Here is an 18,179-nt window from a genome sequence, read left to right on the forward strand (position 1 = left end):
CTTCTTCTTCTTCTTCTTCTTCTTCTTCTTCTTCTTCTTCTTCTTCTTCTCCTCTTCCTCCTCCTCCTCTTCCTCCTCCTCCCCTTCCTCCTTTTTTAAATCAGAAACAAAGTCTCATGTATCCCAGGCTGACCTTGAACTCAGGTCACTGTGTAGTAAGCTCAACCTGATCATCCTCTTTCCATCTCCCAGGTGCTGTATGTCAGGTGCACACTACCAGGCTGGGCCCATATGCTTGTACTTAGCACTTCCTCTGTGCATTGCTACTGCTAAAGACCCACCTAGTCTGTAGCGTGAACAAACACATTTAAGTCTGGTGGCATTTAATACATGGTTTTTGTAACCCATGAATGTCTTCTTCTTTTTCTTCCCTCTGTGATCCCTTTCTTTCCTTCTCATCTATTTTGTTTTCTAAAGTGTTTTTGTTCTTTTGTTTTGTTTTGTTTTGTTTAGACAGAGTTCCTTGACGTCAGCCAGCTGTCTTTCATCCATGATCTGGGACCAAAGGGCCTGTAAGTTCCAGGGTTGAGTCTTTACAAGCAAGTGTAAGGAGCTGGTGGGTTTGAATGCCTGATGCAGCAGCTGGTGACTCAGTGGGAGCCAGGCCTTCCTGGGATTCTCCCACCAGACTTCAAACAACTACAGCGAGGTGCTCGTGTGAAGCAGAGCGCCCCCTGCAGGAAGCAGTGGCTGCAGCTAGCCCATTTTTTCTGGTGTGCTGACCCACCACTGTAACCCACAAGGGAGAACGTTCAATACAGTCAGTATCCTCACAGAAGTGAGGGGTCAAATACACAAGATGCCTTCTCCCAATCACTTCTGCAAGCTGTTTGCAATTCCTCTTGATAGTGACATAAAAATAATACCTTGTGAAATGTATAAATAAATACACAGGGAATGTACTCAGTGGCTACTTTTCCTTCACAATAATAGGGCTTGCTCATATAAAGAGCTTGCCTTTTTAATGATTTTAAAAATTAATATTAACTATTTATATATGCATGTTTGTGCATAGGTATGTATGTATGCGGGTGCCTCTGCAGAAGTCAGAAGAGGGTGTCTACTTGACCCTTGGAGTTGGACTCATAGATGCTGTGAGCTAACCAATGTGGCTTTTCTGCCAGAGCAAAAGTTATCTTACCCTCTGAGTTGTTGCTCCAGCCTCAGAACTTACACTTTTAATTTTAGCTAAGAGCAATGCTAGTAGTTGTTTTAAAATTAATTTTTCTTTTCTTAAAACGTTATTGTACATCTTTCAAAATCAAGATATTAGGTGTTGTTTTGAGATAGAGTCTCATGTAGCCCAGGTTTGCCTGGAATTCTTTTATGTAGCTGAGATCAACCATGAACAATTGATTTTCCTATTTCTACCAACCAAACTCTGGTATACGAGGCACATGCAACCATGCCAAGCTAAAATTCTCACCACTTCCATAGCCATTAGCTCTGGTCTGCTTTCTTCATATGGCTTGGTTGATGGAGATGAGCATGAAGCCATGTGAAAAGGTGCTGGACTCAGGGTGAGGGCGGGGCCCATTCCACTTCTCTGCTGCAGTCACAGGGGCTGCAGGCAGGGCTTAGCATTAAGGTCAGGAGCCAGGGTGCAAAGCTCCTACTGTATTGACAAAATCACTGGCCCACAAAGGCAGAAAGGGCTACATTTGACGGAGGACCCGTAAGAGTCTCCCTGCTGCCGTGCCCAGGCTGACAAAGAGCAGCAAGCAAGTGGAAGGTGACGATCGGGAGGGGAGAGAGGAAGTTATGTGACAGCCCATGGATGGTGTGTATGGTCGCAGGCTGTGAGGCTGAGCGAGCCAAGGGTGAACTGTAAGTGTGAACGTGACGGCCCACTGTGATGTCTCCTTCAGGGAAGGAATGATCATGAAAAGGTCTGGGGGACACAGGATACCAGGTGTGAATTGCTGTGGCCACGGACGAGCCTGCTACCGGTGGTCAAAGAGGTAGGACTGGAACTTGGCGGTGGGTTTTGTGTGTCTGGTTGAATAAACGGAGCATTTGGGTGTCAGAATCCTAGCTTTGACCGATTGTTTTGAGACGTAGCCCAGTCCGGACTCAGCCGTTATGTGGTCTAGATGGACCCTGAACTTCCTGGTGCTCCTTTCTCTGCTTGCCAAGTGGGGCATCGCAGATGTTCACCACCATGCGCAGCTAGCTCACAGACTATAGGATGAAATTTAAAAGCGACAGTTTTTTTCCAACTCGGCTAGCTCCCAAATGATTGAGACAAGACCTTTTTTGACTTGTTCAATAAGCTTTAAGCACAATAACTGAGCAGCTATTCTAATAGTCTATGCTATCTAGCTATCCCCAGCCATATGCCCCCAAGTTTCTTGCAGTTTGAGTTGCTCTGGCTTGTTCTGTTCCATATGTGTCCCCATGAGTGGGACAAACTGCCTTGGTGGTTCCTCCTCATGCCCAACCTCATGTTGACCTTCTTCCTTTTGCTCCACCTCATGGCCCTTCTTTACTGGACCCTCACCTGTCTTGTGGCTGACTCTTTCTCATTGCGTCTTCTCTCTCAGGCACCTGGCTGGGATCGGAAGTCCAGCCCTTCTATCTCCTCTGCCCAGTCATTGGCTGTTCAGCCTTTTACTAACCAATCAGAGATAACTGGAGAGCATTCTTCACACCACACTGATCCAGCAGATTCTTCAATGTCCATTACAGTGCGTGTGTCCAGACTATAGCTAGATCTCGGGCACAGAAATCAGCATCTGAATGCACAGAGAAAAAAAAAAACAGCCCCCAACATCACACTTGATCATGCTGCATCTGCTTAGAATATAAGCAGTGGTATACAAAAGCCAGAGACTCACACTTGAGTTGTCTTCTACCCTAAATTGTACAAAACCTTGGGAAGAGGCTGACCTAAGGATATCAGGGTGTGAGGAAGCTGCTTACGGAGACGTTCCCTGGAAGCTGGGAGCCCCAGAGGGTCACGGGTAACACAAACTCACCATGCATGCAGGAAGAGGATGGAGTTGTAGGCCTTGGCATCTTCAACTGTGGCATCTCCTGGAGGTGGTTGTTCCAGATTCATGCGGCCCTGATGTCCACTCCTATCTTTTTGCCTAGGTCATTTGCTAGGAGCCAGTCACAACTTTCTACACCTAAGCTTTACAACTCAGTGAATATTTTTTTCCCTCCCCAGAGACTCTGGGTTACCAGACCAGACTGGGGGACTCATTGGAGCTGTTGGGGGCCCCTGACTTTGGCCAGCACCTCTGGTCAATACTCAGTGGCTCCTGACTCTGGCCAGCACCACCTCATTATATGACTCAGACATGCCAGTGATTATTGACTGAATGAATCAGTCAACAACTGAGCCATGTGACAGTAAAATCACTCTAGGTGATTCCAGCACCATATACTGCACACAAATAATGGGTACACATAGCAGGAGAATTCAACATTTAAAATAAGCCCACGAATGAATCCTTACTGAAGCTGCTGTCCACTGTGGAAGTGAGCCCTCGGTTGGGTTCACGCAGCTCTGAGGAGAATGAGGTCACATGAGAGCTGGGAAGCAGCGGACATGCTGGCCATCTGAGTTGTCATGAGCATCTTGTGGGAAGCCCCAGGTGCTGTGATCGCAAGAGGTTCAGGAGTCGGGGGTGCAGCATTGGTCATGGACCTAGGAGCCCAGTCAAAGGTCCCCAGGACCAGTTCTGAGCTCTGACGCCCTCAGAGGGCCAACAACAAAAAGAAGGAGAAGACTTTGTTACTGATACAAATTTTGGAAGGAATTATGTTTCAGTTACAAAAGACTATGATTCTTCCTGGAAGGAAATTTTGTTGTTTTAAGTTTGGCAAATATTTGGGTGCAGACTGCAGCCTCACCTCCACGTTTGCATGCCCCGAGTCACATCTGAGGAATTAAAATAGCAGACATCATTGATAGACGATGGAGTTCAGAGGGCAGTGTCTGCGAGAAAGGTTTACCATACAGGCTGATGACTCCCATCTAGTAGTAATGGGAGTTACTTCTAAAGGTGACATTCACTCATAATGGGTATTTTTCAATTTTTGCCTTTAATTCTAACACTTGAAAAAGCAGAGAAAGATGGACCTCTGACTTTACGGCAAGCCTGGTCAATATGAGACCCTGCCATTTTTTTTTAAATTAAATTTTATTTTTGTAAACTATCAGAAGCATTCAAAATCATGTATTTATTCTGGATGGACAAATTGAAGTAGGGCAGATGGGGGAAGATGAACCTCCATTCATGTCTCCTGATGGCCTTGTTTCAAGGACAGCTCAAAACAGAGAGAAAAGTTTTAAGTGGGAATAAACCCCCCACCCCACTTTTTCAAACAGTTTCTCTATATAACCCAGGTTGGATTGGAACTCACAGCAATCCTCCTGCATTGGCTTTCCAAGTGTTGGGATTATAGATACCAGGCACCATACCCTGCCAAGATCTCTCTCTCTCTCTCTCTCTCTCTCTCTCTCTCTCTCTCTCTCTCTTTCTCTCTCCACCAGAAAACCTGGGAGGACCAGTTCCATTTTGGTGTGCCATCTCCCCAGGCTCAGTGACATTTGTGGTTAGGTGTTGACTGGCTGTGACCTTGATGATGTCTGCTTAAGTAACTGGATCACATAATTCCTTTACTGTACACGACCTGCCCCATCTCCTCTCCCAACCAGGAAAGACACAGCCTATATGAATACCCAAAGGCTAACAAGTCTAAGAAGTCAGTGCAGACTTGTCTACATTACGGCTCTGCACATTGGAGTACACCTCAGCTAGAAGCTTTAGTAAAGAGTTGTTCTAGATGACTTTACATTGATTACTTATTTCCAGGGGGAATGGGTGCTCTTCAGCCTTCAGACCCTCACTGTCACCTCAGCTCGTGTCTGGCTTTCTCTGCATGTGTGCTCTCCCCACACTTGCAGTGTGCCTATACTTCAGTCTTATTGCTGTCTCTACTGTAACAGGTTGGCCTTGACCCTGTTCCATGTGTTGGGATCCCTCCTATCCTTGCTCACATACCAGCTCTTTGCTGCTAGGACCAAGGGCTCCCTCTTCCTGCATCCATCAGTCCTGTTCCCTTCAACTGCCCATGCACGTATCCAGGAAGGACCCTGGCTTCTCCCACCAGAGGCACCTTTGGGAACAGACCTTTGTCTGCTTTATTTTTGTGCTACTTTTATGGGTAACTCCCGGTTTGCTATTCCACTCCTCCGTCTTGAAGCTCCTGAGAACTGAGCGGAATGAAGTTCTTCTGAGAGCTACTTCCAAACTGTGAAGCTTCGCATTCAGACAGCAGAAAGGCTGGCTTTGTAGTCATTACTCTCCCCACTAAGAATCAGGCTCAGTACCTGGGGCATGCTAGGCAAGCCCTGTGCCAATGAGCTACCTCCCTAGCTCTTGTTTCATGGTGACCTTTAAAAGGCACAAATCCCCTAGGTGAGACATGACATTGTATCCATAGTGTATCCTCAAGGCTTAAGTAACAATTGATCCTCTGGCTTAGTTACTTGGCTTTCAAACCTCCTATTGTCTCCTTCCAGGTGGTTGATAGTGAAAGACTCTTTCCTGCTGTATATGAAGCCAGACAGCGGGGCTATTGCCTTCGTCCTCCTTGTAGATAAAGAATTCAGAATCAAAGTAGGAAGAAAAGAGACAGAAACGAAATATGGACTTCGGATCGATAATCTTTCAAGGTAGACATTTTTAATGTTTAAAATGTAATTTTTCCCAAGTCTCTTTAAAGCTAAAATTTTAACCAAAAAGGAGGAAACTAGGTTGAAATGTTAGTAATTGTTGCTTGGAGTTCATCCTCTATTAGAAGTAATAGAACTTACCTTTGCTGTTGTATGTGTTTTTTATTTAAAGATACATTTTATTTTTGATGGTGGTGTAGTATGGCGGGAGGAGTATGTGCATGTGGATGAATACAGATGCCTGCAGAGGTTAGAAGGGGACACTGGATCCCGGAGTGGGGATGGGGGTATGTGCATGTGAATGAATACAGATGCCTGCAGAGGTTAGAAGGGGACACTGGATCCCAGAGGGGGGTTATGTGCATGTGGATGAATGAATGCAGATGCCTGCAAAGGTTAGAAGGGGACACTGGATCCTGGGGAGAGGGGTGGTGTGTGCACATGGATGGCTACAGATGCCTGCAGACATTAGAAGGGGACACTGGATCCCCTGGAGCTGGAGAACAAAGTTTGCTACCCCTTCTACTAAGTTGCCAAATGAATCTATTTGGAATTTGCATATTTTGTTAGTGAGTACATATGTGTTGATGTAGGTTTCTTTCTGGCAGATTGTAGTCATACCTTGAAAAAGCATGTGTGTGCATGTGTTAGTGTATGTGTGTGTGTATGTGTGTGTGCGTGTATGTGCTATGCATATGCATGTGTGAGATCATTCTCATGCATATGAATATTCATAACTTATTTTTTGTAACAGACATGTACATCCCTCCAAACACATGTTTGTGCTTATCATGTGTGCCTTCATGTATGCTTGTATGTGTACATGTGTGTAGGGTGGTATTGGGTGTAAAACAACACAGAGAAAAAAAAAAGCTTCCTGCTTTTCTCCTGAATGGGAACATTCTGCATATAACTGAAATGCTTTCTTTCTTAGCTTCCTTGCCTCCACGCCCCACACCAAATGGACCAGTTTCAATCCAGGGTTCTCTTGTCTCCTTCCAACCATAAGTGTCCCCTGTCATTTTAGCCAACAAGCCTGGGCCAGCGTCTCCATTTACTTAGGACTCCTTTCCCTGTCTTATTTTAAATGCTCCTGTCCCAGCCTCTTGGCTCTGTGCCAGGGCTCTTAACAGTTCCTGCTCACATATTTATTATTTTTGCCTCCTCCCTCTTGTTCCTTCTTTCATTTATTCATCCATTTATTTGTGTATATGTGTGAGTCAGTCAGTTCCTCCCACCATGCAAGTCTGGGGGACTGAACTCAGGTCGTTGAGTTTGTACCCACTGAGCCATCTCGCTGGCTTTCCTATTTTTTTTTTTAAGTTTTGTGTGAGTGTGTGTGTGTGGGGGAGAGAGAGAGAGAGAGAGAGAGAGAGAGAGAGAGAGAGAGGTGTATGTGTGTGAATGGGGTGCAAAGTGCCACACCACACATGTGGAAGTCACAGGAGAACTTCATGAAGTCCGTTCTCTCTATATGTTTTCATGGATGGAATTTGGGTTGTCAGGCTTGCCCTGCAACCCTTTTGTCTGCTGAACCATCTGGTTCATCTTCATTCTATTTCTGTGCTTGGAACAGTTTCCTGCTCTCCTGGACCACTAGGCCTGCTATGCATCTCTTCCACGCAGCTGTCTTCCCAGAACAGGCTTGACCAACGGGCAGGAGGACCCCAGGCGTCTTCTGAACCCTCTTGCTCCTGCATGACTCCAGTGCTACGCCAGTTGGGGAAGCTTCATTCCCACCCCACGCTATCTCACCTTCCTCTCCCCATGCCTCCCCAGCATCAGCCCTTCTGCTGGGCAGTAGCTTTCTAAGGCCAGCATCCATCTGTGAAGCATTGAGAGAAGCCATCTAGACATCCCTGAGATTTATAAATAATTAATTGTAGCACCTGTGAATATGGCCCTTTCCATGCTTTCTATGAGAACTGTTGTATCCCCCCCCCCCCCAATAATTAAACAGAAGCAAAGCTCTGCCTTCTAACCATCTTATCAGCATGGTGTACGGCAGCTAGCGCCAGACCTTGCTGTCCTCTGAACCTAAGTTTTAGGGAACTTATTTCCATCTCTTGGTCCTAGTCATTCATTCTGACAACTGACATTTTTTTTTTCTGTATTCTGCCAGAATTCTCAATAGTTTTAATCCTGTAAGAAATTAAGGTAGCTTGTTTACATGATCAAAAAACCCGATGCAAACTGTCTAATTCCAGAGCAATTTAATCAGCCACGTCAGGTGATAAATTTTTAAGATAAACTATGCCATTAAGACACAGTTTCCTAAGTTTGCTTAGCTTTGGCATCTGTGACCTGATGTGTCCCCTCCTGCTGGCAAGATAGCTGCTGTGTCCTCAGACCTACTCTTGTGGGGTGGGACTGGCTTTTGTACGCTTGCCCCAGCCCTCCAGGACTAAAGGAATGGGCTATGTTGCTTTGTATAAGTTTGCTGGATTCAAAGAAGGGAAAGGAAGGATCACCCCCCCCCCAAAAAAAAAAAACAAAACACATCAAGAACCCGTGCTAGAGGAATGAACAACTCTGACAGAGCATGACATTACTTTATATTTTTTCCACAACCCTCCTGGTTTCCCAACACAGTTCAAGGTCTGCACTAAATGCCCTCGTGTATATATCTGTATATCTCCATGTATATACCTCGTGTATATCTGCCTCCATGAGCGAGGCGCCTGACGAGGAAGCTTTCACCCAGTGAACGTTTTTTTTGAGGAATTCTACTAAGATGTTTTAGAAGCTCACTTTTTAAATGCTCGTTGACTAGAAATTCCAATTCGTGTTTGCTGTGACCTGCTTGATCTTTAAATCTCCTTTAAGAGATAGAACTCGGAGCAAACGCCCAACACCCACTTTGCTTCTCTTTGAAGGACACTGATTTTAAAATGTAACAGCTACAGACACGCCCGGTGGTGGGGAGGTGCCATCGAGGAGTTCGTCCAGAAGCACGGCACTGACTTCCTCAAAGACCATCGCTTTGGTTCCTACGCCGCCATCCACGAGAACACATTAGCTAAGTGGTGAGGCAGTTTCGCCTTCCGGTGTTCATTTCATATTGTAATGGTTTAAATTTACCTGGGATCAGTTTCAAAACTAACCAGATATTACTCAGTGATCTCCCGAGGTCTCCCCTTTCCTAGGCTGTTGTAGGGTTGTAGGATCACAGGTTAGTTTTTTTTTTTTTTTATTATTTTTATTTTTTTTTTATGGGGAGTGTACCTGCCTTTAGATTTGGAACTTTGATTTGTTTTCTGAGATAGGATCTTTTGAAACACAGTCTGGTGGTCTACTTGCTATGTAGACAAAGATGACCTCAAACTCCAGATCTTTCTGCCTCACCTCCCAAGTGCTGGGATTGCAAACCTGCCCCACTGTGCCTGGATTTTAAAAATCAACTTAAGAACTAGGTACATAGCTCAGTTGTCATCTTCATCTAGCATGCAGGAGTCCCTGGTTGGATCCCCAGTACCCTATAAAACCAGCGATGGTGGCGCAGGATTGTAATCCCAGCAATGGGAAGCGGAGGGAGGCAGATGCTTAAGGTCATGTTAAGGTCATGTTTCCATTCAGAGGCCTGTCTAAGCTACCTGAGGCCCAGTTCTAAAAAGAAAAGCAGAATGTAACTTCACATATCTCGTAAAGGTGCAAATGGAAGTTCGATTAAATTATTTATGTGTTTTCTACCCACGCACTTGAGCTAGTCTGTTTGACTCAGAAGAAACACCACGTGGTAAGGAGGTTCTGTAAGATGGATTGGTGTGAGCTGCTGTTTAAGCAGACTGCCCGTCTGTCTCCTAACCGCCCTGCCTAGGTGATAAAGGGAGGCGAGATTGTGTTCCGTCTTGTTTCCAGTTATGGTGGTAATGTAGACCAGGCAGAGCCCTCTGTGCCTAGGTGTGTGTTTGTTGTTGCTGATTTGTCTGTTTTTGGTTTGTTTTTCTGTTTTTTTTGTTTTGTTTTGTTTTGTTTGTTTGTTTTGTTTGGTTTGGTTTTTGACTTGTTTTATTTTAAAAAATCAAAACGAAGGAACCAACTCTTTATCTTCCAGGTATGTGAACGCCAAAGGTTACTTTGAAGATATCGCAAATGCAATGGAAGAGGCATCCGAAGAGATTTTTATCACAGATTGGTGGTTAGTATTCCTTGTGAGAATGCTGTCTGGAAGCTTCTACACTTAGAAATGTATTATTGAAGATAAGGTTTTGCTTTGTAACCCTGGTAGACTGAAATTCACTATGTGGTCCAGGATAGCCTTTAACTCACAGCAGTCCTCCTGCCTCAGCATCCTAAATGCTAGGATTACCAACTTGAGCCACCATGCCTGGCTCTGAAATTTTGCTTTGGTTTATAACTTTGTTCTTTCCAAATACTACTCATATATTAAGCTGGAGAATATCATCCTGATTTTTTTTTCTTTTAATCCTAGATTGGGGCATGGGGAGAGCAACAGGAATGTGAGCCCGTCTTCTGCTTCACTTCAGTAATAAGGAAACCTGAAGTTAGTTCTAGGGCCTCCTTCCTTATTTGGTGCTAGTGACAGTTGGGGACAGGCAATCTTTGTTGTGGAGGGCTGTCCTGTGATATTTGTGGCCTTCACCGACTAGCTGCCAATAGCAGACATGTCCCAATATGACATCCACAGGCTCCCTGTTACATAGCGCTAAGGGAATTTTCCAGAAGGGCTAGGTAACCTCTAATGTGATTGGTAGGGGCAAAGCAGTGACGTCAGCACAGCTTTGATTGGTTGCTAAGTTAGTTTCCTTATATTTGGTGAGACCTTGAAGAGTTTTAGAAGCCAGCTCAGTTCTGGCTTTGTTATCTCCCATGGCTAGGTGTTGCAGGAACTGCTCAGGTCCAGACATTTTATCTTTCCTAAGTCAGGGCTGTCACTGACTGAAGGCCCCTTGTCAGCGGCTCCTTCTGAGGAGCCCAGTCTGCTTCCTGGGGAGTTGGAATTTTTATTCCCAAGGTTTTTGGACCTCTCAGTGTGTGTGTGTGTGTGTGTGTGTGTGTGTGTGTGTGTGTGTGTGTGTGTGTGTGTGTATACACGAGTTTTTTTCTCTTTGAAGCTTCCAATAACTCAAAGATTTCTCCTTTCCATGCTGTCTCACAGTCGCCAAGGTTGTCTTCATATCTTTAAATGTTTTCCCTCTTGGTTGTTATATTACATAGTTTCTTTTTTTCTCTAAGTTTACATTTATTTAATTGTTTGGTGTGCACATATAGGTTTGTATGTGCACATGCATTTGCCCGCTGCCCCATGTGGAAGTCAGAGGACAGCCTGGAGGAGTCAGTCTGTCTTCACCCTGTGGGTCCTAGGCCTCAAACTCATGTCGGCAGGCTTGGTGGCAAGCACTACCCACTGGGCCGTGTTGCCTGCCCCTGTGCTTTAGCCACCTTCAAACATATGCATCCTTCATTCTGGTATCGATCCTATGAAGTGAGGTTTGGGACCTTTTGTTTCTCTGTTTTTGTGGTGATCATGTCTGTCATTTTAGAACTTTCTGATTCTTGGTATCTTCTGTTCCTCTGAGGTTTTTCTCCTTCTATCCCTCTTTATATATTGTAATGCTTTTTTCATATTGGATGAGGGATTAAACTTTTTGAGATGACTCCGTGGGTAAAGGCACTGTCACCCCATGCCTGATAATCCAAGAGTCAGTCCTGGAACCTACAATGGTGGAAGGAGAAAACTGACTCCTACAAATTGTCATCTGTCCTCAAATGTGCAGTGTGCTTACACACACACACACACACACACACACACACACACACACACACACACACTCAGAGGGAGGCAGACAAACAGACAGACAATAGAGTTTTAAAATACATTAGTAAATAATGGTAATCTCAGCATCCACAATTCCTGTTGGTATTTATTTCATGCAAGTTGATTTTTTTTTTTTTTTTTTGCTGTGTACCAAGTATGTTTTTAAAATGTATTCTAGAAAATTAACATGATATAATACTTTCAGTCTTCTTTCCTTTCCTTTCCTTTTTGGTTGTTTTGTTTTTGAGACAGGGTTTCTCTGTGTACCTCAGCTGTCCTGGAACTTGCTCTGTAGCCCGGACTGGCCTTAAACCCAGGGGTCCTTCTGCGTCTGCCTCCAGAGTGTTTGGATCAGAGGCATGCACCACCATTCCCAGCTAAGAGTTTCAGTCTTATTTAAATATGTGGCGGCTGCTTCCTGGCATGCGCTTGCCTCCTTTGGATTTGGTAAAAAGTTCAAAGCAGCCTTTGAGGTCTTTAAAAATTCTTTTTAGTTTTATTTATTTCATTTCTGTGTATATGAGTGCTGATCTGCCTGTATGTATATGCACTGCGTGCTGGCAGAGGCCAGAGGTGTCAGATCCGGAACTGGAATTTGACTGCCTGGAAGTGAACCTGGGTCCACGGCTAGAGCAACAAATCCACTCAACTGCAGGCCTTCTTGCCAACCCCTAGGGATCTTTTCTTATTTACTTATTAACTTACTTACTTACTTTTAGGGGGTGGGTTTTATTTATTTGTTTGTTTGTTTTATGTATATATGTACACTGAGAAATGGCTCAGTGGTTAAGAGTACTGGCTGCTCTTCCAGAGGTCTTAAGTTCAATTCCCAGCAACCACAAGGTGGCTCACAACCATCTGTCCAGGGGTGGGGTTTTAATGCCAGTTGTATTCCCAAAGCTCTGCTGTTGTCTGGTTTATATAGTGTACACTACCTGGGGGTCTATCGGTGGCATGGTCTTCCTGGGGTATGACTGCGCTCTATAAGTTCAGTTCCTTAAACTCCTTTGCTGCAGATCAAATCCCCACGGGGACAGCTTGTGAATGAGCCAGGAGATCATAAGCAGCTTTTCCTGAGCCCCCCACTCTTCACGGTCACCCAACAGTTTTCAAATTTCTCCCAGCTTCTCCTTTTAGTACCCTAGCTGGAAGTGGGCGTCTTCTCTCATGCTCCTCTGACATGTGACTCTGAAACCTTTCCGAGATAAGGAGCTGAGCCATTGGGGACTTACATCTTGCTCTCAGGATCAGTTCTGCTCCAGCTGGAATCTCCTGTGTGCTCTGTCCTGTTGCCCTGGCCCTCCCAAGCTGGAACTAGAGTTCTCTGGAGCCATCTGTGCTAATCCCATTTCTAGATTTTCCTTCCAGACTAAATAACCAATAAACATAGTACTGATGCCACACTGCTTTAAATTGTTTTTCTACCCTTCACTGAACTTTCCAGTTAGTGAGTATTGCCTGATTCTCCATTACTTGGAATTCATTTAAATTTTCTTAGTGGAATTTTGTACTGATCTGCATAGAGCTCTTTATAAAATAACATTTTGGGCATGCATATGCTCGACACCTGCATGGAAGAAAGGGGACAACTTGCATGGTCCTTGGGATTGAATTCAGGTTTTCAGGCTTAGCAGCAAGTGCTGTTACTCACCGAGCCGTCTCGCCAACCTCTATAGGGCTCCAGTAAGTACAATTTGATAAACGTATTAGTAAGCACTTCAAATTTTTAATGTTATTGTAAACGTAGGCTTTTGTACATGTACTTTATATCTTGTGACAGGGCTAAATTCACTCACTGCTAACAACCTTTCTGAAGATTCTTTCAGATTGTTCTCCTTCCGTGACATGAGTTATAAACGAAGATGACTTAACTGCTGTCTTTCAAATTGCTTTGCTCTATATTTTAGTCTCTTGCCTTATTGCATCGGCTAGAACCACCATAAGATAAGATGAGTTGTCAAGGTGGTTTTGCTCTCCATGTCTTTCTTTCCCCCATAGAACACTGGGGTACATTTTGAACACGTACTCTTTATTGAGCAAGTTCATTTTTTTATTAACAGTTATTTATGTGTATGTGCACATATATGCCATGAGGAAGGTGTTCACAGAGACCAGACAAAGGTATTGCATGGCCTGGAGATGGAGTAGCAGACAACTCTGAGCCCTCCAGTGTGGGTGCTGGGATCTGAACTCCAGTCCTCTGCAAGAACAGGAAGTGGTGTCACCCTTCTAGTCAGTAGCTCATTTCTATTCACACCTCATTAAGAATGTTGATTGTGGAGGGGAGAGATGGCTCAGTGGTTAAGAGCAATGATTACACTTGCAAGGGACCCAGGTTCGATTCCCAGAATCCACATGACAGCTCACAATACTTATAACTCCACTTCCAGAGGACCTGACCTCTTACATAGGCATACATGCTGACAACATACCGAGGCACATGAAATTTAAAAAATTATAAGAAAAAGAATTCTGACTGTGAGTGGATATTGAATTTTGACTGTGAGTGGATATTGAATTTTGACTGTGAGTGGATATTGAATTTTGATTGTGTGTGGATATTGAATTTTGGTTGTGAGTGGATATTGAATTTAGTTAATGTTCTCTGCATGTTTTGTTCCAGTTTTATTTTTTCCTCCTTTTTTCAATTAATATGAATTACTTTGCCTTTCAAATTTTAGGAATAACTTTCTTTTGATTTTTAGGTAGAAAGTTTTTTATTCTTTTATAAAATATGAAGGTTTTATTTTCTAATATATATTTTCTTTTGAGAATTTTATACATGAGGACAATGTATATTTTATTATATTTCCCCCTCCAATTCATCTCAACCTGTCCTCATGTCCCCCTCCCAACTTCAAGTCCTTTGCTTTCAACTCACTGTGTCCAGTTGGTGTTGTCTGTATGCATGCGTATGGATGTGGGATGTATGGATGTGGGATGTAGGACTAGCCCCTGGAGCTTGGCCAGCTTTCCAAGGACCACACCCCAGCAGCCAGCAGTGACAAAACCAGCTCAGTCAGTCAACTGGGTTTCCAAGGAGGGAATGAGTATTGAAAAGAAAAGGACAATTAGACAACACTATAACATGACCCCAGCCAGTTCTGAAGCTGACGTGGGTTTATTTTTTCTTTAGCCTGCTTTTATACCATTCTAGGTACATGCAAGGAATAGGGCCAGTTCTAGGTCAAAGATGAAGTAGTTAAGGAACAAACAAAGCATAAACAAAGGTCCCACGATTACGGTATTCAGGGTCTTAACAAGACCCATGGAGATATAAAGAACACATTACTCAGCTCTAAACATCTTGAGCCTACTTCCTTGTCCTAGCCCAACGTCAAATTCCTGCCAAACTAATAGAAGGTGTCCCTAAAAGCTCTCCCCACAGCAGCCAGTAGTCGATCCTGATACCCCACAACCTTGACCCTCTACTGGATTTCATTGCCCCCAGTCAATCACCACCCACCACCACAGACACCACTGCTGTGAACTCATCAATGTAGTGGTCCCATTCTGTCTAGTAAACAGCATTTCCCATCAGTCCTTCTGGCTCTTCCTGCCCCCCTGAAGCTGGTTTTATTTTTGTTTTTAATGGATAAAATGGAGCATACAAATGATTTCTTCTAGTCTTTGTCTCTCACAAATCCTGCTGGTTTTCCTTAAGCAGAGGACCTATTAGAGGCCCATGTTCCCATACAGAACTCCATGAGACTAATCCTCATGTCTCCTGCTACATCAGTTCTCCCATTTCTGGGGAGAGGAGATGTTTTTCTTATTGTTTCTCATTTCAGAGGAGTTATATCAAATATAGACTGAACTTGTGTTCCCTTTAGACCCTAGGAATGGGGAGTGTGGGGAGTGTGACTCAGTGGGTATTCTTAGCTGCCTTGTGGCTGGACTTACCATGACAGAAGAGACCAAGGGATAACTCTCACCTTTACGGAAGTTAATAGGATCAGTGTCCTTCTCAGAAAGCTCCAGGTCCCCATGGAACCAGGAAATTCCTTTATAACTGGAAGTCAGTATGGGTACAAATGTGTCAGAATGCATTCAGCTTGCTATAGTTGAATTTACACTTACAGAGGAGGTTGTCTCTTTTAATGAGATACCCAGAGTTGAGGAATCCTAAGATTAGGAAAGAGGCCTAGGAATTTCAAGGTTCTGGTTATCCCCTTAGAATTTAGCTACATGTATGTCTCTGTAAGTATTCCTATACAGCATCCATCATACAGCTGCAAGCATGGGCAGGTCTTTTTTTCTGATGTGTGTGCATGTGCATGTGTGTATGCATGTGTGTGTGTGTGTGTGTGTGTGTACAACATTTTATTTTGGTACAGGTCTCAAGCTCTCTGCGTAGTCCAAGGGTGGTGTCCAGCTTGCGGCCCTCCTGCCTCCATCTCCCAAACGCTGAGATATGGGTGTGATTCTTGGATTATTTTAATTGGACAAAGTTTCCTCTATGACATTACTCATAGCCTTGCAGCCTAGGAGAAGCCCCGCAGTAGACTCGGTGGCCCGTGGCTAACACCACCGGTCTCCGCGACAGAAAACTTTTTCTTTGTTTCAATCCCTTTCCTTTTGGTTTTGTGACCTCAGGTTAAGTCCAGAAATCTTCCTGAAGCGCCCAGTGGTGGAAGGCAACCGCTGGAGGCTGGACTGCATCCTCAAACGGAAAGCAGTGAGTATTTATAGCATTTTTAGATGGGCTCACACACTTGTTTTACCATCCATCATGGATGCGTGGGGTGGGGTTTAGTTGATGGATCACTTAGCCTGCTCGAGGCAACTGGCTGGGTTTTATCCCAAGAACCACATAAAACCAACTGTGGTGGCACACGCCTCTAATGACAATGCTTAGGAGGTAGAGGAAGGATTAGCCTGGGCTAGCCTAGGCAATAAGGCAATGTCAGGACCAGCCTGGGCAATGTACTGATAGCTTTTTTACTTTAGTGGTTATCAACATTGCTAATACTGCAACCTTTTAATACAGTTCCTCATGTTGTGGTGATCCCCAACTACAATGTTAATTTAATTGATAATTCATAAGTAATTTTTCAACTGTTAATGGATTGTAATATATATATTACCTGATGCTCTTAGATGACCCCTATGAAAAGGTTGTTCAAAACTCAAAGGGGTCATGACACACAGGGTGAAAACTACTGCTTTAAAGCTTGAAAACCAGCACGTGAGCATACGCAAACACACACACAGACACACACACACACAGACACACACACACTCACACTTGTTGGGGGGACTTCCTGTTTCCCCATTCATTTGGAAGAGAAGAATATGGAGTAAAAGTTGGGGTAGGGTAGGAAGATGGCTCAGCGTGTAAGAGCTTTTGCTGACCAGTGTAGACCTGAGTTTGAATCTCCAGTACCGCATAAAAAGTCAGGTATGCTCACATGCACCCGTAACCTTAGCATTACGTGAGATGGAGATGGGGCATTGCTGGCTTTTGTTGGCTGCCAGCCTGGCCCTGGGTTCAAAGAGAGACCCTGTCTCAGAGGAATAATGTAGAGAGTGACATAAAGGGGACATAGATATCATTCCCCAGTCTCTACACACATGTACACGGACACACACACCAACCCCAACCCCCACACATCACACTCTCCATTACATACACACAGACACATACAATATCAGGGAAGATGTTAAGAAGTATGGGGTTTGGTTTCAGTCTGAGGACGGTTTACAGTGAAGCTAGCCTGTAGATTCTGAGCGAACACTGAGTGTGTTCTGTTTGTTATAAAAAGTTAACAGCTGAAGCAGTGTAGCTACATATATATTGCTAATAAATTCTGCTTATGTGATTGAATTAGAATGTGCCTGGGCTTATCATTAATCCTTTAATTGGGGAGTGCTAACTCTTTTCCTCTGGCTTCAATCTGTCTTGTTCCCCACTCCCTTCTCTGAAGCATGTTCTAGCAGATGTCTAAGTCACTCGGGCCAGCATTTCTGCGTCTGGAGGTCTGCACACCCTGCTCACACCTACCTCCTTTCTCTCACTATCTCTCTACCTCCCGTTCCCCCCCCCCCATTTTTCCTCCCCCTCTCCATTGTCCTTTCCCTATACCTTCCAGAAAAGTTTCCACAGGCATCAGTTCACAGACCTCATCACCGATACTAAGGGAAGGTAGACTTTTCTTCTATCCACCCAGCTATTCGCCCAGCAGGGCTTTGTGGGCAGAATCATCTATTCCATTCACAAAAACAGGAAACTGAGCCGTAGAAGTTCTATTCACATGGTCCTTAAATAGCTCACTCAGTGTATCTGTGATGAGCTATGTAAGACACAGTCACCACGGAGCCTACAGTGGATGTCTTTTTAGCCCATCCCAGATCTTACTGTTGCATCCTAGGCTCATACCTAGCCTTACCAACCAACTTCCTACTCATGAAAGGATTTGGAATTCTCCCCATTTTTCTTTATGAAGCAGCTCCTTTCCTGATCCCCCTTAAGAACCTATGCCTGCAAACTTCTCAGGGCTTGACCGGAAACCTTTGCTCACACTGGGAGACCCTGCCCAAGGTGTTTGTCTGGGAATTCACTTATTTTAGGTTTCAGTCACATGAGTTTGTTGAATGCCTCTCCATGTTTAGGAGCATAAGGAAGTATTGATAAATAAATGCTGTGATTCCTCAGCCATGGAAGACTAGAGATCACACATGTACAGTTTTCCTGTCCTATGGAGGAGACAT

The 18,179-nt window shown here is 44.3% G+C and overlaps 1 protein-coding gene across 4 annotated transcripts in view; it reads left to right on the forward strand.

Moving 5' to 3' along the window:
• The window catches only part of Pld1 (phospholipase D1), a 185,426-nt gene that overhangs the window by 93,953 nt on the left and 73,294 nt on the right, over positions 1-18,179 (forward strand). For all 4 annotated transcript variants that reach the window (XM_029537928.1, XM_029537927.1, XM_029537929.1 and 1 more), the window contains 6 exons: positions 454-512; positions 1,869-1,961; positions 5,537-5,689; positions 8,566-8,715; positions 9,744-9,827; positions 16,065-16,146. In XM_029537928.1, the coding sequence (XP_029393788.1) occupies positions 454-512; positions 1,869-1,961; positions 5,537-5,689; positions 8,566-8,715; positions 9,744-9,827; positions 16,065-16,146 (621 nt within the window). The remainder of the gene's footprint in view (positions 1-453; positions 513-1,868; positions 1,962-5,536; positions 5,690-8,565; positions 8,716-9,743; positions 9,828-16,064; positions 16,147-18,179) is intronic.

The sequence above is a fragment of the Mus pahari genome, chromosome 4 (assembly GCF_900095145.1).
Source record: "Mus pahari chromosome 4, PAHARI_EIJ_v1.1, whole genome shotgun sequence".
Classification (NCBI taxonomy): domain Eukaryota; kingdom Metazoa; phylum Chordata; class Mammalia; order Rodentia; family Muridae; genus Mus; species Mus pahari.